General features: G+C 48.4%; 1 protein-coding gene across 2 annotated transcripts in view; it reads left to right on the forward strand.

The window, feature by feature from the left end:
• BCKDHB (branched chain keto acid dehydrogenase E1 subunit beta) overlaps positions 1 to 27,123 on the forward strand; it is a 398,626-nt gene that overhangs the window by 167,175 nt on the left and 204,328 nt on the right. For both annotated transcript variants that reach the window (XM_063916876.1, XM_063916877.1), the window contains exon 6: positions 4,709 to 4,817. In XM_063916876.1, coding sequence (XP_063772946.1) covers positions 4,709 to 4,817 — 109 coding nt within the window. The remainder of the gene's footprint in view (positions 1 to 4,708; positions 4,818 to 27,123) is intronic.

A 27,123-nucleotide genomic window follows, 5' to 3' on the forward strand; every position in this document is an offset into this window, starting at 1 on the left:
AGATTTTTCAACTCCACCATTTTAAGTGGTTCAAACCAGTGTAACTTAATGAAACTTAACACCACGTTAAGGTCCCAAGGCATCACCGGAGGTACCAAAGGGAGGCTGAATATGCAGTACTCCCTTCACAAAAGTTTGTACTTCAGGGAGAGAGGCCAATTCCTTTTGAAAGAAAATGGATAAGGACGAAATCTGAACCTTAATAGATCCTAATTTTAGGCCGAAATTCACTCCAATTTGCAGGAAGTGAAGGAAACGGCCCAGATGGAATTCTTCCGTAGGAGCATTCCTGGCCTCACACCAAGAAACATATTTTCGCCATATACGGTGATAATGTTTAGATGTCATGACCTTCCTAGCCTTTATTAGCGTAGGAATGACTTCATCCGGAATACCCTTATCCGCTAGGATCCGGCGTTCAACCGCCATGCCGTCCAACACAGCCGCGGTAAGTCTTGCCCCTGTTGCAACCGGTCCTGGAAGAAGCCACTGATCTTCTGTGAGCATTTCCTGCAGATCCAGATACCAGGTCCTTCGTGGCCAATCTGGAACAATGAGGATTGTTCTCATTCCTCTCCCTCCTACCATTCTCAATACTTTGGGTATGAGAGGAAGAGGGGGAAATACATAGACCGACTGGAACACCCACGGTGTCTTAAGGGCATCTACAGCTACTGCCTGAGAGGGTCTCTTGACCTGGTGCAATACCTCTGTAGCTTCTTGTTGAGGCGGGACGCCATCATATCTATCTGTGGCAGTTCCCACTGACTTGCAATCTGTGCGAAGGCTTCCTAAAGAAGTCCTCTCTTGGATGCAGGTCGTGTTTGCTGAGGAAGTCTGCTTCTCAGTTGTCCACTCCCGGAATGAACTGCTGAAAATGCGCTTACATGATTTTCCGCCCAGCTGAGAATCCTGGTGGCTTCTGCCATTTCCACTCTGCTCTTTGTGCCGCCTTGGTGGTTTACATGAGCCACTGCGGTGATGTTGTCTGACTGGATCAGAACCCGTAGGTCGCGAAGCAATGTTTCCGCTTGCCGAAGGGCGTTTTATATGGCCCTCAGCTCCAGGATGTTGATTTGAATACAAGTTTTTTTGACTTGACCCAAAGACCTTTGAAGTTTCTTCCCTGTGTGACTGCTCCCCCACCTCGGAGGCTCGCGTCCATGGCTACCAGAATCCAGTCCTGGTAGGCAAACCTGCGACCCTGCAGAAGGTGTGCACTCTGCAGCCACCATAGGAGAGACACCCTGGCCCTAGGGGACAGGGTGATTAACTGATGCATCTATAGATGTGATCCGGACCACTTGTTCCGTAGATCCCATTGGAAAGTCCTCGCATGGAACCTGCCGAAGGGAATGGCCCCGTAAGATGCCACTATCTTTCCCAGGACCCGAGTGCAGTGATGCACTGACACCTGTTTTGGCTTTAATAGGTTTTTTACCAGAGTCATTAGTTCCTGGGCCTTCTCTATCGGAAGATAAACCCATTTCTGGTCCGTATTCAGAATCATACCCAAGAAGGGCAGACGAGTCATAGGAACCAACTGTGACTTCGGGATATTGAGAATCCAGCCGAGTTGCTGTGACACCTTCAGCGAAAGTGACACGCTGTTCAACAACTGCTCTTTCGATCTCGCCCTTATTAGGAGATCGTCCAAGTATGGGATAATTGTGACTCCTTGCTTGCGTAGGAGCACCATCATTTCCGCCAATTACCCTGAAATTGGTAATGACAATACTGTACCGTAATTCTCAGGTACGCCTGATGGGGTGGATAAATGGGAACATGAAGGTATGCAGCCTTTATTTCTAGATACACCATAAAATCCCCCCCTTCCAGGCTGGCGATGATCGCTCTGAGTGATTCCACCTTGAGTTTGAACCTTTTCAAGTATAGGTTCAGAGATTTTAATTTTAAAATAGGTCTGACCGAACCGTCCGGTTTCAGGACTACAGCCAAGGTTGAGTAATATCCCCTTCCTTGTTGAAGGAGGGGAACCTTGAGCACCACCTGTTGGAGATACAGCTTGTAACCCTGAGAAACAATTTCTATTGCCCAGGGATCCACCTGTGAGTAAACTCAGATGTGGCTGAAGAGTCGAAGACGTGCTCCCACTGGGGCGGACTCCCTTAGCGGAACCCCAGCGTCATGCGGTGGATTTAGTAGAGGCCGGGGAGGACTTCTATTCCTGGGAACTAGCTGTGCCTGGCGCCCTTACCTCTGGTAAGAAAGGACGCTCCTCGTACTTTCTTGTTTTTCTGCGACCGAAAGGACTGCATTTGATGATGTCGTGCTTTCTTAGGCTGTGAGGTAATATAAGGCAAAAGATCAGATTTACCAGCTATAGCTGTGGAGACCAGGTCCGAGAGCCCTTCTCCACACAATTCCTCACCCTTGTAAGGTAAAACCTCCATATGCCTCTTTTAGTCGGCATCACCTGTCCAATGCATGTTCCACAGGACACGTCTAGCAGAAATCGACATAGCGTTGACTCTAGAACCCAGTAGACCAATGTCTCTTTGAGCATGTCTTATATATAAGACAGCATCTTTTATATATCCTAGGGTTAATAACATGGTATCCTTATCTAGGGTTTCAATCTCCGCTGGTAAGGTATCTGTCCACGCTGCTACAGCGCTATAAACCCCTGCCGACACAATCCCCGGTCTGAGTAGTGTACCAGAATGTGTGTAAATGGGCTTCAAAGTATTTTTCTGCATGCTATCTGCAGGATCCCTGAGGGTAGCTGTATCTTGGTATGTCAGCGCTACCTTTTGGGTAAACGTGTCAACGCCTTGTCCACCCTAGGGTAAGATTCCCATCGTATCCTGGCCCTAGCAGGGAAAGGATACGCCATGAGAATTCTTTTGGGAAACTGCAGTTTCTTGTCTGGAGATTCCCACTCTTTTTCACACAATTCATTTGGTTCATGAGAGGGGGGAAATGTTATCTCAGCTTTCTTCCCCTTAAACATGTGTACCCTCGTGTCAGGGACAGATGGGTCATCAGTGATATGCAAAACATCTTTTATTACAATAATCATATATTGAATACTTTTCTGCCAGTTTTGGCTGTAACTTTGCATCATCGTAGTCGACACTGGAGTCAGACTCCGTGTCGGTATCAGTGTCTATTATTTTGGATAGTGGGCGTTTTGAGATTCTGAAGGTCCCTGCGACATAGGGTCAGACATGGGTAGAATCCCTGTCTGTTCTCTAATCTTTTGTGCATCTCCTCCTTAGAAGAGCCTTTTACCTCAGACATGTCGACACACACGTACCGACACACCACACACTCAGGGAATCCTCTTATTTGAAGACAGTTCCCCCACAAGGCCCTTTGGAGAGACAGAGAGAGAGTATGCCAGCACACACCCAGCGCTAATACCCCAGGAAAAACACACAATGTGTTTACCCAGTAGCGCTGTAATACTATTATTTGCTGCCAATTATGTGCCCCCCCCCCCCCCCCTCTTCTCTGAAACCCCCTTTCACCGTGGATAAGCAGGGGAGAGTCCGGGGAGCTTCCTCTCAGCTGTGGTGTGGAGAAAATGGCGCTGGTGAGTGCTGAGGTAGAAGCCCCGCCCCCTCGGCGGCGGGCTTCTGTCCCGCTTAAATATAATAAAAACTGGCGGGGGCTCTTTATATATACAGTGCCTAGCTGTATATATATCTCTTTTGCCAGAAATGAGGTTTATATTGCTGCCCAGGGCGCCCCCCCTGCGCCCTGCACCCTTACAGTGACTGCCGTGTGTGAGGTGTGTGGGAGCAATGCCGCACAGCTGCATTGCTGTGCGTTACCTCAGTGAAGATCATGAAGTCTTCTGCCGCCTCTGAAGTCTTCTTTTTCTTCTCATACTCACCCGGCTTCTATCTTCCGGCTCTGTGAGGAGGACGGCGGCGCGGCTCCGGGACGAACTCCAGGGTGAGACCTGTGTTCTGACTCCCTCTGGAGCTTATGGTGTCCAGTAGCCTAAGAAGCAGAGCCTTGAAACTCACAGAAGTAGGTCTGCTTCTCTCCCCTCAGTCCCTCGATGCAGGGAGTCTGTTGCCAGCAGGCTCCCTGAAAATAAAAAACCTAACAAATATACTTTCTGTTAGGAAGCTCAGGAGAGCTCCCTGAAGTGCACCCATCTCCTCTGGGCACAGTATCAAACTGAGGTCTGGAGGAGGGGCATAGAGGGAGGAGCCAGTGCACACCAGATCTAAAGTCTTTCTTAAAGTGCCCATGTCTCCTGCGGAGCCCGTCTATCCCCATGATCCTTACGGAGTCCCCAGCATCCTCTAGGATGTAAGAGAAAGTGGTGAGATTAGTGTTTTTTAGTGTTTGAAATAGTTTTATACTGTTCCTTTTAATAATATACTATTAAACTGTATTTACTTTCCGTTGGCACTATATTCCAACTTTAACATCTAAGCCCAGTGGAAGCAACTCACATATCCGTCAAAAAAAAAACCACTCAAATAATTTTATTTGTGGTCGCGGAGCATTAGCTGAACTATTCTTAATGTTATGTACGACAGTTCTATTTTATTTTATATTTTATTTAAGAAAAAATTTGTAAAGCGGTTTGTGGCCATTGAAAATCTGTTGCATATGTTTCTTGACTTGGATAAATAAATACATGCCTTATTGGCAGCCATAGACTATGGATCAGTACATTTCCACACAGTCTTTATTTCTTACTTAATTCTGTTATGTTCTACAGGTGGTGATACCTAGGAGTCCAATCCAAGCCAAAGGCTTGCTACTGTCCTGCATTGAAGATAAAAACCCATGTATATTCTTTGAACCCAAGATACTATATAGAGCAGCAGGTAATTGTATTATGTACAATATGTAATTGTATTGTAGTACATCTTTGTATATTTATAAGGCCGGATTTAGGTTTTGGCTGTACAGTAAAAAAAAGTTTGGCTAAGCACTTTAGCAATAAATGGCAGACAGGCTGAGAACAAGTGTTTTAGGTTAAAACCGTATTTGTATGCTTTGGCCATAAGATCTTGCCTGGCTTTTTCCTATTTTCCTTGGCTATGTCTCTACAGATTTAGTAATTTTTATTTAATTTTTGGTTTTAAATTAAATTTCATTTCTTGTTTCATTTATTTTGCTGGCTCCTTAATATTTGTTTTATCTGTATATCATTGTGATGGTAGTGCTTATTGTCAATATGAATGCGTGTGTAAATACAGTATATTTTTTTCTGCAATTATTTAATATAATTTTCTTAACTAAACATTTAATGGCGATGATCTGGGCAATTCTGAGTAACTTGTGAATGCCACTATGGTAAAACATGGGATTACTTTTTACATCTGGTTTTGACAGTGACTTTGTCCTTGTAAAATGTTGTCTGACAAGGTTCTAATATGTACTTGGGCAATAGCTTAGAAGTCTAGTCTGGATCCTTTAGCTAGATTTTCGCTAAGGGGGATCCATTGGCATCCCATGCCATGGCATGTCGGAGATTGGCGTGTTCCAGTAAACTTTTAAATCCATTGTAAATCTATAATTGTGCCAACATTTTTGTTTTCTTGGATACTAAAGTGTAATACGAAAGAAAGACCCAGCCTGATGTAGAGACAAAACAGATTCAGCTATAAAACAGATCTAAACTGGATCTTTTCTAAACAAACTGACACCATTATACTTTCAAGATTTCAATACTAACACCCAGGGCTGGCCCTGAAAACTAGGTAACATTTTGTCTGTGTCCCCCCACCAGTGTGGGAGCTTTTGTGTGCATGTGCGTACATGAAAAAGCGGCATGGTGCCTCACAGATGGGATGCAGTCTCATGGGAGGGCGTTAGGGGGAATAGGCACATAGTAGTGGGTGCAGAGTTTGGGTGTAAGGGTACAGTATAGAGTGCAGGGTTATTGGTAAGGACGCAGTAGTGGATTAGTGGGTGCAGGGTTAGGGGTAAGGACGCAGTAGTGGATTAGTGGGTGCAGGGTTAGTGGGGTAAGGACACAGTATTGCGTGCAGGGTTAGGAGCATAAGCATACAGTAGTGAGTGCAGAGATAGGGTGTAAGGGTACAGTATAGAGTGCAGGGTTAGGGGTAAGGACGCATTAGTGGATTAGTGGGTGCAGGGTTAGGGGTAAGGACGCAGTAGTGGATTAGTGGGTGCAGGGTTAGTGGGGTAAGGACACAGTATTGCGTGCAGGGTTAGGGGCATAAGCATACAGTTGTGAGTGCAAAGACAGGGTGTAAGGGTACAGTATAGAGTGCAGGGTTAGGGGTAAGGACGCAGTAGTGGATTAGTGGGTGCAGGGGTAGGGGTAAGGACGCAGTAGTGGATTAGGGGGTTCAGGGCTAGTGGGGTAAGGACACAGTATTGCGTACAGGCAGGGCTGTTTCTAGCCAATTTGGCTCCCAGTGCGAGATTTAAAAATGCGCCCCCCCATGACATAAAAAAATGTGCCCCCCCCCCCACACACCTAGATTTAAAAAAAAACCTTGCGCGCGCACCTGCCAAGGGGGCGTGGCCTCATCTAAATGGGTGTGGCCTCATCTGAAAAGACTACCTCACAATCCAGTTTTTGACCCTGCTCCAACAGATCACGACCACCACAGGAAAAATAAATTCTACCATATTAAGCCCCACACAGTAATGCCCCCTGCACCATATTATGCCACACACCGCAATGCCCTTGATACATTAAATCCCCACACTACGGCAGGCAAGAGTCCCCATTTCACACATTATGGCAGGTGTCCCCATTTTACACATTGAGAGAGAGAGAGAATACTTACAGAGGCGATTACCGCTCTTCGGCCAGCCTCACCAGTCGCTCCTCGCGCCGGCCTTTCCCTCTTCCTAACTTGGATCCCCCTCTGTACTCCGCTCGGGGGGGTGTTTCGCAGAATGACGGGGTTGCGTCATTCCGTGAAACTCCGCCCCCCGAGCGGGTTACTTGCGGAGAAATAGGAGGGGGAAGCAGGGAGCCACAGTTAGTGCCACGGCGGGCGCCCACTGCTCGCCTGCCCCAAGAAACGGCCCTGCGTGCAGGGTTCGGGGCATAAGCATACAGTAGTGAGTGCAGAGATAGGGTGTAAGGGTACAGTATAGAGTGCAGGGTTAGGGGTGAGGACGCAGTAGTGGATTAGTGGGTGAGGGGTTAGTGGGGTAAGGACACAGTATTGCGTGCAGGGTTAGGGGCATAAGCATACAGTAGTGAGTGCAGAGATAGGGTGTAAGGGTACAGTATAGAGTGCAGGGTTAGGGGTAAGGACGCATTAGTGGATTAGTTGGTGCAGGGTTAGGGGTAAGGACGCAGTAGTGGATTAGTGGGTGCAGGGTTAGTGGGGTAAGGATACAGTATTGCGTGCAGGGTTAGGGGCATAAGCATACAGTAGTGAGTGCAGAGATAGGGTGTAAGGGTACAGTATAGAGTGCAGGGTTAGGGGTAAGGACGCAGTAGTGGATTAGTGGGTGCAGGGTTAGTGGGGTAAAGACACAGTATTGCGTGCAGGGTTAGGGGCATAAGCATACAGTAGTGAGTGCAGAGATAGGGTGTAAGGGTACAGTATAGAGTGCAGGGTTAGGGGTAAGGACACAGTAGTGGATTAGTGGGTGCAGGGCTTGGGGTAAAAACACAGTAGTGGGTGCAGGGTCAGTGGGGTAAGGACACAGTAGTGGGATATAAGGCTGCATAGTGAGGGTCAGAGTAGCATAGTGCTGTGACAATAGTATGTGGATGCAATTCTGTGGAGTTCACAGGACAGGGCAGAATACCTAGTCCCAGGGAGATGGGGAAGCTGTATGGCAGTATTGGCTGATAATGTAGGACAGATAACTGGAGTGTAGACTACAGTGCAGGGAGAATATAGTACAGAGAGGTGTGTACGCACAGAGAAATAGAGATAAAGAGGAACAGAAAGTGACAGACAGCAGTCAGAGAACAGGAATAATAGTAGACAAAGAGGAAACATAGCTGTGAGCAAAGAGCTATAAAGAGAACCGATTGCAGAAAGATCAGAGCTGCAGCACAGTTTGAAGAGATGCAAGGGCAGTGTGACACGGGGTGGTCTTCAGTATGCCGACTGACGGGATCCCGGCGCACATTATACCGGCGCCGGCATACCGACACTTATTCTCCCTCGTGGGTGTCCACGACTTCCCTGGAGGGAGAATAAAATAGCGTCGTGCCCGTAGCGTAGCGAGCCCGCAAGGGGCTCATTTGCGCTCGCCACACTGTCGGTAAGCCAGCGGTCGGGCTCCCGGCGCCGGTATGCTGGTCGCCAGGAGCCCGACCACCGACATACCATAGTGAACCCGTGACACGGTGGCTGTGTGTTAAACCCGGCCTACTAACCCACCCTGTGGAGTCCTGGGAATCAGTGCTGTGCGCTGCGGCTGCTCCTCTCGGGGTGCTCTCCCAAGGTATCCTCTGCCCCCGATCTCCTACCTATTCTCCCAGTTCCCGATACATGGCTGCAGTGATCTGGTTTGGAGTTCACTGACCCGGAGGAGGAGGAGGAGAAGGAGGAGGAAAAGGAGAAAGTGCTTCAGGCTGACACCTATTGAAGCTACACCGAGCAGCCTATGTCTCTCAAGACGACCCGCATCATGCAATGGGATATTCTCCTCTGGGCCACTGTTCCTGTGACTGGTGCCGGTAGGCTGACAGCAAGTGCATCACATATATATTCACACACTTATACACAAACATACAGTTACAGTACATACATGTACACATACAGTACATATATAGTCGCACACATATATACAGTCACACTTATACGCATACATACATATATACTGTCACACACATAGTCCCATACATATTTACAGTCAATCACGTACAGTACAAACAGCAACACACATACAGTCACACACTTACACATATATACATGTTGTCCAGTGGCGTGCGGTGAGGTCAGTTGCTGGTGAGGCACTGGCCGGGGTGATTGGCTCGCGGCGGCCATCATGTATTTCAAAAATGGCTCTGCACTTCAGCGCCATTTTTGAAAGTGGCAAAGCCCTCAACTATGGTGCCCTAATGGCTGCAGGGACTAGATCCATGATCCAGACCTGCAGCCAAAATGCCCTGCTGAAGTCCCACCGCCGCTGAAGTCCCACCGCCGCTGAAGTCCCGCCGCCTACCTCCGCCGCACAAGCCCCGCCGCATAAGTCCCGCTGCCCGCCTCCGCCGCACAAGTCAAGTCACGCTGCCCGCCACCGCCCAACACGAGTTCTGCACCGCAAAGTGCCTGCTCATCAAACGTGATGAGCAGGCAAATGTAGTATTTGTGTATGTGTTGTGTAGGGAATTTTAATGAATAAAAAAAAACAATTTGGAATTGGAGTGGGGAAGGCAGGGGTGGGGGGGGGACATTAATGTATAATTGTTGTTCAATGTTCAGGGCTTTCACTAACTTAGCAGCGCCGCGGTTGTGGCGCTATTAAGTTACTGAAAGACCTGGACAGTGGACAACAAGAATAAAGCAGTGGTGTGACAGTGTGTGTAAACTAAACACTTACATGCACTGACACTGACTGCAGAAGATACTGGCTGGCACTATCTCTCTCGTCTCTCCCTGTAACAGCAGCACTGACAGTGACAGCCGCATGCAGGTCACTGTCAGTGCTGCTGCTGCATAATCACTAGAGATGAGCGCCTGAAATTTTTCGGGTTTTGTGTTTTGGTTTTGGGTTCGGTTCCGCGGCCGTGTTTTGGGTTCGACCGCGTTTTGGCAAAACCTCACCGAATTTTTTTTGTCGGATTCGGGTGTGTTTTGGATTCGGGTGTTTTTTTCAAAAAACACTAAAAAACAGCTTAAATCATAGAATTTGGGGGTCATTTTGATCCCAAAGTATTATTAACCTCAAAAACCATAATTTACACTCATTTTCAGTCTATTCTGAATACCTCACACCTCACAATATTATTTTTAGTCCTAAAATTTGCACCGAGGTCGCTGTGTGAGTAAGATAAGCGACCCTAGTGGCCGACACAAACACCGGGCCCATCTAGGAGTGGCACTGCAGTGTCACGCAGGATGTCCCTTCCAAAAAACCCTCCCCAAACAGCACATGACGCAAAGAAAAAAAGAGGCGCAATGAGGTAGCTGTGTGAGTAAGATTAGCGACCCTAGTGGCCGACACAAACACCGGGCCCATCTAGGAGTGGCACTGCAGTGTCACGCAGGATGGCCCTTCCAAAAAACCCTCCCCAAACAGCACATGACGCAAAGAAAAAAAGAGGCGCAATGAGGTAGCTGTGTGAGTAAGATTAGCGACCCTAGTGGCCGACACAAACACCGGGCCCATCTAGGAGTGGCACTGCAGTGTCACGCAGGATGGCCCTTCCAAAAAACCCTCCCCAAACAGCACATGACGCAAAGAAAAAAAGAGGCGCAATGAGGTAGCTGTGTGAGAAAGATTAGCGACCCTAGTGGCCGACACAAACACCGGGCCCATCTAGGAGTGGCACTGCAGTGTCACGCAGGATGGCCCTTCCAAAAAACCCTCCCCAAACAGCACATGACGCAAAGAAAAAAAGAGGCGCAATGAGGTAGCTGTGTGAGTAAGATTAGCGACCCTAGTGGCCGACACAAACACCGGGCCCATCTAGGAGTGGCACTGCAGTGTCACGCAGGATGTCCCTTCCAAAAAACCCTCCCCAAACAGCACATGATGCAAAGAAAAAAAGAGGCGCAATGAGGTAGCTGTGTGAGTAAGATTAGCGACCCTAGTGGCCGACACAAACACCGGGCCCATCTAGGAGTGGCACTGCAGTGTCACGCAGGATGTCCCTTCCAAAAAAAACCTCCCCAATCAGCACATGATGCAAAGAAAAAGAAAAGAAAAAAGAGGTGCAAGATGGAATTGTCCTTGGGCCCTCCCACCCACCCTTATGTTGTATAAACAAAACAGGACATGCACACTTTAACCAACCCATCATTTCAGTGACAGGGTCTGCCACACGACTGTGACTGATATGACGGGTTGGTTTGGACCCCCCCCAAAAAAGAAGCAATTAATCTCTCCTTGCACAAACTGGCTCTACAGAGGCAAGATGTCCACCTCATCTTCACCCTCCGATATATCACCGTGTACATCCCCCTCCTCACAGATTATCAATTCGTCCCCACTGGAATCCACCATCTCAGCTCCCTGTGTACTTTGTGGAGGCAATTGCTGCTGGTCAATGTCTCCGCGGAGGAATTGATTATAATTCATTTTAATGAACATCATCTTCTCCACATTTTCTGGATGTAACCTCGTACGCCGATTGCTGACAAGGTGAGCGGCGGCACTAAACACTCTTTCGGAGTACACACTTGTGGGAGGGCAACTTAGGTAGAATAAAGCCAGTTTGTGCAAGGGCCTCCAAATTGCCTCTTTTTCCTGCCAGTATAAGTACGGACTGTGTGACGTGCCTACTTGGATGCGGTCACTCATATAATCCTCCACCATTCTATCAATGTTGAGAGAATCATATGCAGTGACAGTAGACGACATGTCCGTAATCGTTGTCAGGTCCTTCAGTCCGGACCAGATGTCAGCATCAGCAGTCGCTCCAGACTGCCCTGCATCACCGCCAGCGGGTGGGCTCGGAATTCTGAGCCTTTTCCTCGCACCCCCAGTTGCGGGAGAATGTGAAGGAGGAGATGTTGACAGGTCGCGTTCCGCTTGACTTGACAATTTTGTCACCAGCAGGTCTTTCAACCCCAGCAGACCTGTGTCTGCCGGAAAGAGAGATCCAAGGTATGTTTTAAATCTAGGATCGAGCACGGTGGCCAAAATGTAGTGCTCTGATTTCAACAGATTGACCACCCGTGAATCCTTGTTAAGCGAATTAAGGGCTGCATCCACAAGTCCCACATGCCTAGCGGAATCGCTCCCTTTTAGCTCCTTCTTCAATGCCTCCAGCTTCTTCTGCAAAAGCCTGATGAGGGGAATGACCTGACTCAGGCTGGCAGTGTCTGAACTGACTTCACGTGTGGCAAGTTCAAAGGGCATCAGAACCTTGCACAACGTTGAAATCATTCTCCACTGCACTTGAGACAGGTGCATTCCATCTCCTATATCGTGCTCAATTGTATAGGCTTGAATGGCCTTTTGCTGCTCCTCCAACCTCTGAAGCATATAGAGGGTTGAATTCCACCTCGTTACCACTTCTTGCTTCAGATGATGGCAGGGCAGGTTCAGTAGTTTTTGGTGGTGCTCCAGTCTTCTGTACGTGGTGCCTGTACGCCGAAAGTGTCCCGCAATTTTTCTGGCCACCGACAGCATCTCTTGCACGCCCCTGTCGTTTTTTTTAAAATTCTGCACCACCAAATTCAAGGTATGTGCAAAACATGGGACGTGCTGGAATTTGCCCATATTTAATGCACACACAATATTGCTGGCGTTGTCCGATGCCACAAATCCACAGGAGAGTCCAATTGGGGTAAGCCATTCCGCGATGATCTTCCTCAGTTGCCGTAAGAGGTTTTCAGCTGTGTGCGTATTCTGGAAAGCGGTGATACAAAGCGTAGCCTGCCTAGGAAAGAGTTGGCGTTTGCGAGATGCTGCTACTGGTGCCGCCGCTGCTGTTCTTGCGGCGGGAGTCCATACATCTACCCAGTGGGCTGTCACAGTCATATAGTCCTGACCCTGCCCTGCTCCACTTGTCCACATGTCCGTGGTTAAGTGGACATTGGGTACAACTGCATTTTTTAGGACACTGGTGAGTCTTTTTCTGACGTCCGTGTACATTCTCGGTATCGCCTGCCTAGAGAAGTGGAACCTAGATGGTATTTGGTAACGGGGGCACACTGCCTCAATAAATTGTCTAGTTCCCTGTGAACTAACGGCGGATACCGGACGCACGTCTAACACCAACATAGTTGTCAAGGACTCAGTTATCCGCTTTGCAGTAGGATGACTGCTGTGATATTTCATCTTCCTCGCAAAGGACTGTTGAACAGTCAATTGCTTACTGGAAGTAGTACAAGTGGGCTTACGACTTCCCCTCTGGGATGACCATCGACTCCCAGCGGCAACAACAGCAGCGCCAGCAGCAGTAGGCGTTACACGCAAGGATGCATCGGAGGAATCCCAGGCAGGAGAGGACTCGTCAGAATTGCCAGTGACATGGCCTGCAGGACTATTGGCATTCCTGGGGAAGGAGGAAATTGACACTGAGGGAGTTGGTGGGGTGGTTTGCGTGAGCTTGGTTACAAGAGGAAGGGATTTACTGGTCAGTGGACTGCTTCCGCTGTCACCCAAAGTTTTTGAACTTGTCACTGACTTATTATGAATGCGCTGCAGGTGACGTATAAGGGAGGATGTTCCGAGGTGGTTAACGTCCTTACCCCTACTTATTACAGCTTGACAAAGGGAACACACGGCTTGACACCTGTTGTCCGCATTTCTGGTGAAATACCTCCACACCGAAGAGCTGATTTTTTTGGTATTTTCACCTGGCATGTCAACGGCCATATTCCTCCCACGGACAACAGGTGTCTCCCCGGGTGCCTGACTTAAACAAACCACCTCACCATCAGAATCCTCCTGGTCAATTTCCTCCCCAGCGCCAGCAACACCCATATCCTCCTCATCCTGGTGTACTTCAACACTGACATCTTCAATCTGACTATCAGGAACTGGACTGCGGGTGCTCCTTCCAGCACTTGCAGGGGGCGTGCAAATGGTGGAAGGCGCATGCTCTTCACGTCCAGTGTTGGGAAGGTCAGGCATCGCAACCGACACAATTGGACTCTCCTTGTGGATTTGGGATTTCAAAGAACGCACAGTTCTTTGCGGTGCTTTTGCCAGCTTGAGTCTTTTCAGTTTTCTAGCGAGAGGCTGAGTGCTTCCATCCTCATGTGAAGCTGAACCACTAGCCATGAACATAGGCCAGGGCCTCAGCCGTTCCTTGCCACTCCGTGTGGTAAATGGCATATTGGCAAGTTTACGCTTCTCCGACGACAATTTTATTTTAGGTTTTGGAGTCCTTTTTTTACTGATATTTGGTGTTTTGGTTTTGACATGCTCTGTACTATGCCATTGGGCATCGGCCTTGGCAGACGACGTTGCTGGCATTTCATCGTCTCGGCCATGACTAGTGGCAGCAGCTTCAGCACGAGGTGGAAGTGGATCTTGATCTTTCCCTAATTTTGGAACCTCAACATTTTTGTTCTCCATATTTTAATAGGCACAACTAAAAGGCACCTCAGGTAAACAATGGAGATGGATGGATTGGATACTAGTATACAATTATGGACGGGCTGCCGAGTGCCGACACAGAGGTAGCCACAGCCGTGAACTACCGCACTGTACTGTGTCTGCTGCTAATATATAGACTGGTTGATAAAGAGATAGTATACTCGTAACTAGTATGTATGTATAAAGAAAGAAAAAAAAACCACGGTTAGGTGGTATATACAATTATGGACGGGCTGCCGAGTGCCGACACAGAGGTAGCCACAGCCGTGAACTACCGCACTGTACTGTGTCTGCTGCTAATATATAGACTGGTTGATAAAGAGATAGTATACTCGTAACTAATATGTATGTATAAAGAAAGAAAAAAAAACCACGGTTAGGTGGTATATACAATTATGGACGGGCTGCCGAGTGCCGACACAGAGGTAGCCACAGCCGTGAACTACCGCACTGTACTGTGTCTGCTGCTAATATATAGACTGGTTGATAAAGAGATAGTATACTCGTAACTAGTATGTATGTATAAAGAAAGAAAAAAAAACCACGGTTAGGTGGTATATACAATTATGGACGGGCTGCCGAGTGCCGACACAGAGGTAGCCACAGCCGTGAACTACCGCACTGTACTGTGTCTGCTGCTAATATATAGACTGGTTGATAAAGAGATAGTATACTCGTAACTAGTATGTATGTATAAAGAAAGAAAAAAAAACCACGGTTAGGTGGTATATACAATTATGGACGGGCTGCCGAGTGCCGACACAGAGGTAGCCACAGCCGTGAACTACCGCACTGTACTGTGTCTGCTGCTAATATATAGACTGGTTGATAAAGAGATAGTATACTCGTAACTAGTATGTATGTATAAAGAAAGAAAAAAAAACCACGGTTAGGTGGTATATACAATTATGGACGGGCTGCCGAGTGCCGACACAGAGGTAGCCACAGCCGTGAACTACCGCACTGTACTGTGTCTGCTGCTAATATATAGACTGGTTGATAAAGAGATAGTATACTCGTAACTAGTATGTATGTATAAAGAAAAAAAAAAAACCACGGTTAGGTGGTATATACAATTATGGACGGGCTGCCGAGTGCCGACACAGAGGTAGCCACAGCCGTGAACTACCGCACTGTACTGTGTCTGCTGCTAATATAGACTGGTTGATAAAGAGATAGTATACTCGTAACTAGTATGTATGTATAAAGAAAGAAAAAAAAACCACGGTTAGGTGGTATATACAATTATGGACGGGCTGCCGAGTGCCGACACAGAGGTAGCCACAGCCGTGAACTACCGCACTGTACTGTGTCTGCTGCTAATATAGACTGGTTGATAAAGAGATAGTATACTACTAATATTATATACTGGTGGTCAGGTCACTGGTCACTAGTCACACTGGCAGTGGCACTCCTGCAGCAAAAGTGTGCACTGTTTAATTTTAATATAATATTATGTACTCCTGGCTCCTGCTATAACCTATAACTGGCACTGCAGTAGTGCTCCCCAGTCTCCCCCACAATTATAAGCTGTGTGAGCTGAGCAGTCAGACAGATATATAATATATATATATAGATGATGCAGCACACTGGCCTGAGCCTGAGCAGTGCACACAGATATGGTATGTGACTGACTGAGTCACTGTGTGTATCGCTTTTTTCAGGCAGAGAACGGATATATTAAATAAACTGCACTGTGTGTCTGGTGGTCACTCACTATATAATATATTATGTACTCCTGGCTCCTGCTATAACCTATAACTGGCACTGCAGTAGTGCTCCCCAGTCTCCCCCACAATTATAAGCTGTGTGAGCTGAGCAGTCAGACAGATATATATAATATTATATATAGATAATAGATGATGCAGCACACTGGCCTGAGCCTGAGCAGTGCACACAGATATGGTATGTGACTGAGTCACTGTGTGCTGTGTATCGCTTTTTTCAGGCAGAGAACGGATTATAAATAAAAGTGGTGGTCACTGGTCACTATCAGCAAAACTCTGCACTGTACACTACTGAGTACTCCTAATGCTCCCCAAAATTAGTAAATCAAGTGTCTCTCTAATCTATTCTAATTCTAAACGGAGAGGACGCCAGCCACGTCCTCTCCCTATCAATCTCAATGCACGTGTGAAAATGGCGGCGACGCGCGGCTCCTTATATAGAATCCGAGTCTCGCGATAGAATCCGAGCCTCGCGAGAATCCGACAGCGTCATGATGACGTTCGGGCGCGCTCGGGTTAACCGAGCAAGGCGGGAAGATCCGAGTCGCTCGGACCCGTGAAAAAAAACATGAAGTTCTGGCGGGTTCGGATTCAGAGAAACCGAACCCGCTCATCTCTAATAATCACCAGTGCCAGATTAAGGACCACATGTGCCTGGAGCTGAAATCTATGAAGGGCCTATTGTGTACCGTCGCAGGGGATGTGACCAGCAACAGCGGGGGTTGTGACTAGGGGTTGTGTCACGCAGGGCCCGCCACATATTGTTCCTTGCCTGAGTCAAAGCCGCTCTGGGTCCTAGGTGTAAATATACTAAAGGTTCTAAAAATGAAAAGTGGTGATGTTACCCACAGCAACAAATCAAATTCTCTCTATCGTTTCTCTATTGCATCCTAGAGAATGATAGACATAATCTGATTATTTGCTATGGGCAACATCACCACTTTTCATTTTTAGAACCTTTAGTAAATATGCCCCCTAGTGTCTGCTTTCTGTAGCAGGTAAGCTAAGGCGCAGGATCAAATTTGCTGGTGGCGCTCCCCACAACCTAGTTACCTCAGGGGCACATTGCACTAGGTAGCTCTTATACACATTGCACCAGGTAGCCCATTTTACACACTGCATGAGGTAGAGCCTATTATACACAGGAAGCCCCTTATACACAATTCACCAGGTTTCCCATTATTCACATTGCGCCAAGTAGCCCCTTATACACATTGCACCAGGTAGCTCCTTATACACATTATGCCAGGTAGCCCATTATACACATTGCGCCAGGTAGCCCATTATACACATTGCACCAGGTAGCCCATTAAACAGATTGCACCACCTAGCCCCTTATACACACTGCACCAGCTAGCCGTCACTCACATCCGGCGCCTGTGGTCCCTTGGCTCTATGTTCTCATACTTCCACCCAGCGTGAAGCTGAGCATGAGTGAGTAGTGGCAGGAGGCGACCGGCAGTGGTAAGTGGCCAGGGGGTGGCAGGCAGCAGGAATCGGCCAAAAGAGGACAGTGGGGTGGCCATCAGGAGGAAGTGGCCAGGACTGGGGGCGGCCTCAGGAAGCATTGTGATGCGGGCAGCAGATGGGTGCTGATGGCGCTGGTGAGGTGACTGGAATGCCCACCCGCATATAGAACCGCCACTGGCGGGATCCCCTGAGCCGGACGAGCAGCAACCCTCCCCGCATCCCTCCCCCACAGCCAACAACGCAGCCAACAAAGCCCCTCTCAGTGCACATAGTGCAGCCAAATGCACAAGGACCGAGCATCCACAGACGTGAAGATCACCCGCCTGAGCATAGCTTCCAAGTGAGCAACCCACCCCAGCAACATGCCCATATCACCACACACACCAGCCCCCCCCCCCCAACGCCCTACACACACACACACACACAGCCAGTTTCCCCAGTCCCTATATACACTGACACACACCCTGTCCCCTCCAGCCACACCACACACACACCCTGTTCACCCCAGACCCTACACACACACCCAGCCTGTGCTTAGCAACACATATACCTGTTCTCCTCTGCCCTTCCACTCTCCCCCGTTTCCCCCAGTCAGTCACTAAGCCTTCCGGACACAGCAGAAGTAGGCAGGGACACATACAAGACCAGGAGAAGTTGGGGGCGTGGCCTAATCACGGACCCATGGCCACGCCCCCTTTGAGAAACGGTATCCGGACTCCAGATCGACAGCAAAAAGGTTGACAAACCTTAGGTCGACGCCAATTGGTCGACAAACCTTAGGTCGACATGGACAAAAGGTCGACATGGACAAAAGGTCGACAGGAACAAGGTCGACATGAAAAAGGGTCGACATGAGTTTTTCACAATTTTTTTCTTTTTTGGAACCTTTTCATACTTAACGATCCACATGGACTACGATTGGAACGGTAATCTGTGCCGAGCGAAGCGGTAGCGGAGCGAAGGCACCATGCCCAAAGCATGGCGAGCGACCTTTTGTCCATGTCGACCTTTTGTCCATGTCGACCGAAGGTGTCGACCAATTGGCGTCGACCTAATGTTTGTCGACCTTTTTGCTGTCGATCCTGAGTCCCAGACCCTTGAGAAACACCCACCCCATCCTCCTACCATTCAGCAGCAAGCACCGAACGAGGCGGCTGGCAGGCAGGTGGGTCACAGGACAGCACAGCAGGAGTCACTCGTCATCCCAGCAGGCAAGTCCACTGATGGCTGCTGCGGTTCTGCATGGTGGTGGGAGGCGCTTGTGTGCATGTCACAGGGGCGTGCTTTCATGGGCTGAAAGCACGTCCCTGCTGCACTGAGGCACCTATATAGGTGCCGCTTTCAATGCTTTTTTTAATGGGCTTTTCCAGCCCTCTGCACGGCCACGCCCCCTGCCTCCGGCCATTTACAGTTAGCAGCGAGAGGCACCATTCAAGGTGCCTCCGAAATCTTTTTTTTTTTATGCTAAAAAAGATTAGGTTACTATGAGAAGATACTTATGACACAGAACATGTCATAAGTATCTTCTCTGTATTCTTGTAATCCCTTTAATGACAGGGGAGGCACTGCCTCCCCTGACTGCACGTCCCTGATATGGTCACATATAGTGATAAACGTACTATATAGATACATGCAGCCATACCCTTATACACATATATACATACAGCCACACACACTTAGAAACACATTTGCATACAGCCACGCACTTATACACATGTATACACAGTCGCACACTTATACACAGTCACACACTTATACACATATATACACACATCCACACTTATATACATAGTCACACCCTTATACACACATATATATATATATATATATATATATATATACACACACCTATACACACAGCCACACACTTGTACACATGTATACACTTCTACATGTACTTCCGAGCGACAGTGGAGGAAATCGCGCTCTAAGGCACATTTCCTCCATTTCAAACTTATGCTCTCGTCCTTCAGTGCTGCCCTTTCCCTCGCTAAACAATCATACTTCAAAATTCTCATCCTACCCAGTCTTCCAACCCCCGGCGCCTCTTTGCCACTGTCAACTCCCTCCTCTGCCCACCGCCACCTCCTCTCCCATCCTCATTGTCTGCTCGTGACTTTGCCACTTATTTTACATACAAGATTGACTCCATACGTCAGGACATCACATCCCACCTGACCAGTAGTCAGCCACCACCCATTCCTTGCCACCCCTCCCCTTCCCTCTCACCAACTCTGACATCTTTCTCCCATGTATCTGGTAGGAAGTCATGGCCCTCATCCATTCCCCCACCCCCTCCACACTAGACACTATCCCCTCCCACCTCCTCTGCTACCTCTCTCCATCTGCCTGCTCCAATCTTGCCCATCTTCTCAATCTCTCCCTCTCATCAGGCACTGTCCCCTCTGCCTTCAAGCATGCTTGTCTCCCCTATTCTTAAAAAACCTACCCTTGATCCAAACACCATCTCCAACTATCGACCCATCTCTCTCCTCCCTTTTGCCTCCAAACTCCTTGAGCATATTGTCTATAACCGCCTCACTGCCTTTCTTTCCTCCGACTCACTGCTTGACCCATTCCAGTCTGGTTTCCATTCCCTCCACTCAGACTGCCCTCACAAAAATCTGCAATGACCTCCATGCAGCCAAATCTAAGGGCCACTACTCTCTGCTCATTCTTCTTGACCTCTCTGCTGCTTTTGACACTCTGGACCGCCCTCTCCTTCTGCAAATCCTTTACTCTCTTGGTCTGCATGATACTGCCCTCTTCTGGCTGTCCTCCTACCTTTCTGAAAGTTCCTTCTTTATCTCCTCTCATAACACTACCTCCCCCCCCCCCCCACCTCCCCCCCACTTCCACTAACTGTTGGTGTCCCCCAAGGTTCTGTTCTTGGTCCTTTCCTTTTCTCTCTCTATATGTCCTCTCTAGGTGAGCTCATTAGTTCTTTTAACTTCCAGTATCACATTTCCCCGGCTCTCCTCACTTGTACCTCCAACTGTCTCTCTGCTATCTCTTCCTGGATGTCCCAGTGCTTTCTTAAACTCAACATGTCCAAGACTGAGCTGATCATCTTCCCACCCTCCCACACAGCGTTACCTCCCACAATCTCATTATCCAATGATGGCACAACTATCTCCTGTAGCCCCCAAGTATAACTATCTCCTGTAGCCCCCAAGTATGCTGTCTTGGCGTAATCCTTGACTCCTCCCTCTCCTTCAAACCACACATTCAACATGTCCAAGACTGAGCTGATCATCTTCCCACCCTCCCACACAGCGTTACCTCCCACAATCTCATTATCCAATGATGGCACAACTATCTCCTGTAGCCCCCAAGTATGCTGTCTTGGCGTAATCCTTGACTCCTCCCTCTCCTTCAAACCACACATTCAACATGTCCAAGACTGAGCTGATCATCTTCCCACCCTCCCACACAGCGTTACCTCCCACAATCTCATTATCCAATGATGGCACAACTATCTCCTGTAGCCCCCAAGTATGCTGTCTTGGCGTAATCCTTGACTCCTCCCTCTCCTTCAAACCACACATTCAGCACCTCTCACAAACCTGCCATTTTCATCTCAAAAACATTTCCAGGATCAGACCCTTTCTCACCCAGGATGCCACCAAGACCATTATCCACTCACTGATCATTTGCAAACTGGATTACTGTAATCTCCTCCTAACTGGCCTCCCTGACAATTACCTCTCTCCACTCCAATCAATCCTCAATGCCGCAGCCCGGCTCATCTTCCTCACCAAACACACTACATCCACCTCTCCTCTCTTACAAGACCTTTACTTGCTCCCCTTCCCTTTCAGAATCCAATTCAAACTTCTCACACTCACAAAGCACTCACCCACTCCTCCCATTTACATCTCTGACCTTATCTCCCTTTACTCTTCCACTTGTCCTCTTCACTCTGCTAATGCACGCCGACTCTCCTGTCTTCTGATTACTTCCTCCCACTCCTATCTCCAAGATTTTTCACGTGCTGCTCCCTTTCTCTGGAATTCTTTACCTCTCCCCCTCAGACTCTCCACCTCTCTACAAAACTTCAAACGGGCTCTTAAGAACCACTTCTTTACCAAACCCAGCCAAATGTTATCATAACCCTCTATTCCACGCTCGGACTACCCCATCTGTTTCACCCCTATCTGTCTGCCCCTCACCTTTAGAATGTAAGCTCTCACGAGTAGGGCCCTACTCGTGCTTATCCTTTTCTTACTTTAATAATCCTCAACTGCCCCAAATCTTGCAGTTTTCGGCCACCCTGGTACTTATCTCCGTGTCATCTGCTGATGTATTTATATTTAGCTACCCTGTACTTGTCCTATATTGTCGTCAACTGTAAGTTGCTGTTTTCCTGTTTTGGTTATGTGCATATGTACACTGTAATTGGGCGCTGCGAAACCCTTGTGGCGCCATATAAATAAAGGATTTTAAATAATAATAATATACACACAGTGCCACATACTTGTACATATGTATGCACACATCCACATACTTATACACTTGTATACACACAGCCACATACTTATACGCATAAATACACAGCCACATACTTATACGCATAAATACACAGCCACACACTTACACACCGTCACACACTTATACACAGCCACACACCTATACGCATATATGCGCACAGCCACACACATACACATATGTACATACAGCCAAACACTTATACACATACAGTATATACACAAAGCCATACACTTATACACATATATACACACAGCCATACACTTATACACATATATATACACACAGCCATACACTTATAGGTGGTGCCCCCCCTTAGCTTAATACATCACATGGCAGCACACCATAATGCATACCTCCCAACTGTCCCGATTTTCGCGGAACAGTCCCGTTTTTTGGGGACTGTCCCACCCGCGGGCCGCAGCGTCCCGTGGTGGTGGGGGGGGGGGCAGTTGGGAGGCTCTGTCTCTCACTGCCCTGCTTAGCAGAGCAGCGTTGAATAGACGCTGTGCGCATGCGCACAGCGTCTATTCACTGGAGTCAGAGAGAGAGAGGGCATGCCAGCGGCTCACAGAGCGCTGGGCATGCCCCTTCAGTGTCGAAAACGGGGGCGTGGCTCGCGATCGCGGGTCCTCTCGTGAAGCCACGCCCCGTTTCCTTAGGCCACACCCCTTTTCCGGGAGCGCGAGCGGATTCGCCGCGCGTGTGTCCCTCTTCAGTGAAACGAAAAGTTGGGAGGTATGATAATGTACACAGCAACTCAAATCCTCCCCTCAGTTTCCCACATTGTACAGCAGGCAGTAATGACTGACTGCACACAGAGCCTGTAGCCCCGCCCCCTGATCGGACTCTTCTCTCTTTAGTTTCACTTTCACAGCTTGCACACTGCAGCTGTGTTCACTCTGTAGTATGCTCATCCTGGCCAGATGACCCTTGGATTTTCTGATGCCCTAGGGCAGGGGTGGGGAACCTTTTTTCTACCGAGGGCCATTTGGATATTTATAAAATCCTTCAGGGGCCACACAAGTCTGCCCCCGCGCGCGCCCAAAAAATGGGTGTGGCCAGTTAAAATGGGACGTGATACACATATGCCCCCCCCTAATAGTGCAGTGCCAGATCCACAATTGCCCCCACAGTGCTAGGTATACAAATGCCCCTCACAGTGCCAGGTATACAGATGCCCCCACAGTGCCAGGCATACAGATGCCCCCACAGTGCCAGGCATACAGATGCCCCTCACAGTGCCAGGCATACAGATGCCCCCACAGTGCTAGGCATACAAATGCCCCCACAGTGCCAGGTATACAAATGCCCCTCACAGTGCCAGGTATACAGATGCCCCTCACAGTGCCAGGTATACAAATGCCCCCACAGTGCCAGGTATACAAATGCCCCTCACAGTGCCAGGTATACAAATGCCCCTCACAGTGCCAGGTATACAGATGTCCCCACAGTGCCAGGTATACAGATGCCCCCACAGTGCCAGGTATACAGATGTCCCCACAGTGCCAGGTATACAGATGCCCCTCACAGTGCCAGGTATACAAATGCCCCTCACAGTGCCAGGTATACAAATGCCCCTCACAGTGCCAGGTATACAGATGTCCCCACAGTGCCAGGTATACAGATGCCCCCACAGTGCCAGGTATACAGATGTCCCCACAGTGCCAGTTATACAAATGCCCCTCACAGTGCCAGGTATACAGATGCCCCCACAGTGCCAGGTATACAGATGTCCCCACAGTGCCAGTTATACAAATGCCCCTCACAGTGCCAGGTATACAGATGCCCCCACAGTGCCAGGTATACAGATGCCCCCACAGTGCCAGGTATACAGATGCCCCCACAGTGCCAGGTATACAGATGCCCCCACAGTGCCAGGTATACAGATGCCCCCACAGTGCCAGGTATACAGATGCCCCCACAGTGCCAGGTATACAGATGTCCCCACAGTGCCAGGTATACAAATGTCCCCACAGTGCCAGGTATACAGATGCCCCCACAGTGCCAGGTATACAGTCAGTGCCAGGTATACAGATGACCCCCCCAGTGCCAGGTATACAGATGCCCCCCCCCCCCGTCCCGCTTACCGCTCCTTTCGGCGGGGACACGGAGGAGAGCGCGGCTATGTTGGGCGGCGGCGTGTAAGACTTGAAACCAGCCGCCGGTTCGAGAGCCAATCAGAGCTCGCGGACCGGCAGCCACGGCTCCTGATTGGCTGCCGGTCCGCGAGATCTGATTGGCTCACGAACCGGCGGCTGGTTTCAAGTCCTACACGCCGCCGCCGCCCGACAATAGCCGCGCTCTCCTCCGTGTGGTGACAGCTGAGACACGCTGCCGCCGGACTGAGCGGCGGCGTGTCTCACTGAGAGGAGCGGGTGGGCCGGACCAAACGGCTTTGCGGGCCTTATACGACCCGCGGGCCGGAGGTTCCCCACCCCTGCCGTAGGGAATTGCCTATAGCTAGGCCCTGCTCTAACACCTTCAGCCTGGGCTACACCATTTTCCTACACCTGTGTATGTTGTGTGATCCCAGAGAGGTATATTTACTGAAGAGTGGGTTTTTAGAAGTGGAGCTGTTGCCCATAGCACCCAGTCAGATTCTGCCTGTTATCTTCTAGAAGGTGCTAGATAATAGGCAGAATCTTATCTCCAATTTTAAAAACCCACACTTTAGTACAGACTGTGGCAGTCCCCACCTCTGCCTATAAATGCTGTTAAAAAAACAATATGATAATCAGTCAGAGTCCAACACAAAAACTGTTAATGAACATATTAACATATGTGGAATGTGTTGGTTTGATGTTTTGGATGTGGGATCTGTTTCTCAACTTGTCAAGAAGCGCTACCACTCACTCAGATCTGTTTTTGGTGGGTGAAAACGCACGGATATCGCGATTAATGACCAATGTCATTATCGCTGTATATAATTAGGGTCCATTTTCATTGGCTAAAAACGGACCTGCGATCACGCGAAAACACATGGGATCAGCGGTGAGTCCCCGATCCCATGTGTTATTGTTGGTCCGGCAGCTGCTTATCACTGATTATGCTTCGAGTGCCAAGCATAATCTGCTTTAAGTGCCATCATCGGGGTTGGGGAGCTGGGGATGGGGAGCCCGCTGCCACATTGGTTCTAATAGGATAGCCCCCATGGATACATTTACTCGGGGTCATCGACGCCCCTGCCTGCAACACATGGGTTACAGTGTACACAGAAAGGGGCTGCATCCCGTTTAGTTGGGAATCCATATGCTGGGTTGATACAATCCTGGAAGGTACTTTATTTCAGTCGTAACTCTGCTACTTTACTTCAAAAAGAAAAGATAACTTCTTTATTAAATTCCAGAACCACCCTCAAAACCTCCATAAGCTATTCTACCTAATTACATCCCTTCTATACAGTTCACATATAACTTTCCAAATATTTGCTTTCTACACTCTCACATCCCACTGAGCCCAAGTCAACTTTCCTGTGTGATGGAAACTCGATGGGCATTTTGCTTCTTTTCAACCTCATTAACTATGTTACTATGTTACTAGATCATACAGCCCACCAAGAGCCTCTGCAGTCTGGCTGCACCAATATGCAATACCTAGCACATATTCTTTGTCTCAATGCCTATTTCCTATAGATTGGAAGCTTGCAAGCAGTTCCCTCTTACCTCTATGTCCTTCTGTTCACTGGCATTTCTATAATGGGTGCAGTGTGTGCGGTGCACACGGGCCCCTGAGTCCAGAGGGGGCCCCCCCACCGCATACACTGCACCCATTTTTAAAATACTCACCCCTCTGAAGTCCAGCGCTGGCATCTGCATCGCTATTAGAACTCCGTGAAAATGGCTCAGCGGCCATTTTCACAGAGTTCTGCGCAGTAGAGAAATCGCAGGGAAAATGGCCGCCGCGCCATTTTCCCGGAGATCTGCGCATGCGCAATAGAGTCTGAGCCCTCTAGTGCTCAGACTCTACAGCGCTCCGGGCAGGGAGGAGGGGGCCCGAACGGAGGAGGCTGAACACGGGCCTCCTCCTCTCTTAAAACGCCCCTGCTTCTGTTATTACCCTGTTTATCTATCTATCTATCTATCTATCTATCTATCTATCTATCTATCTATCTATCTATCTATCTATCTATCTATCTATCCACACACACACACACACACACACACACACACACACACACACACTATGTGTCTATATACATTTTATTTTAAATGTAGGGTAAAGAAAGTACAATTACAGTGTACACTGCATAAACATGCTTATGAAAAACACAACGGAAAGAGACAGATTTACTATGGACTGTAAAATAATTCCTTTATGATGGATAAAAAAACAGGATATCAGAAATTTGATAGAAATTAGTGGTATAATTAAAGAAAACATTTTTTTAATGTACTGTGAGTAACAGAGCTGAATTCGATATCCTATTAGAAAACACGCTTTGGTCTCTTAGACCTACCTTAATTTTCACCATAGCAACCACTGATGCAAGTTCTATTCATTCCTGCATCACTTGCTGCATGTCACATGTGATACAATAAACTCCAAAGAAAAGGTCACAACACATCATAGAAGGCTCTCCATTACACGTCTGAGTCAGAGAATGTCAAGGTGACTCATCTTTCCTCCAGATTTTTTATCATTACGTACTTCGCGGCAGGAATAAAAATGCAAACTATAGCTCCTATTTACAGAGCATCAGGAGTCAGGACGCTATGAATAATGCAGTTTTGTGATGGAAGTTTCATATATTTCTTTATAAAAGTTAGGAAGAATACAGTAACTTAAGGAGCAAACAGAGTTGGGATTTAGATCGTATTTGTTATTGCTATTTGAGTCATCTATTAGAACATACGGTAGAGCATTCAGCATGTACAGCAGGGTGTTTAATTTAAATTAGAGATGAGCGGGTTCGGTTCCTCGGAATCCGAACCCGCCCGAACTTCAGGTTTTTTTACACGGGGCCGAGCGGCTCGGATCTTCCCGCCTTGCTCGGTTAACCCGAGCGCGCCCGAACGTCATCATCCCGCTGTCGGATTCTCGCGAGGCTCGTATTCTATCGCGAGACTCGGATTCTATATAAGGAGCCGCGCGTCGCCGCCATTTTCATACGTGCATTGAGATTGATAGGGAGAGGACGTGGCTGGCGTCCTCTCCGTTTAGACTAGAGTACTAGAGAGAGACACAAATTTTGGGGAGCATATTATTAGGAGGAGTACTACTTGCTGCTGATAGTGTGACCAGTGACTGACCACCAGTTTAATTAATCCGTTCT

This window comes from Pseudophryne corroboree, chromosome 4 (genome assembly GCF_028390025.1).
Source record: "Pseudophryne corroboree isolate aPseCor3 chromosome 4, aPseCor3.hap2, whole genome shotgun sequence".
Classification (NCBI taxonomy): Eukaryota; Metazoa; Chordata; class Amphibia; order Anura; family Myobatrachidae; genus Pseudophryne; species Pseudophryne corroboree.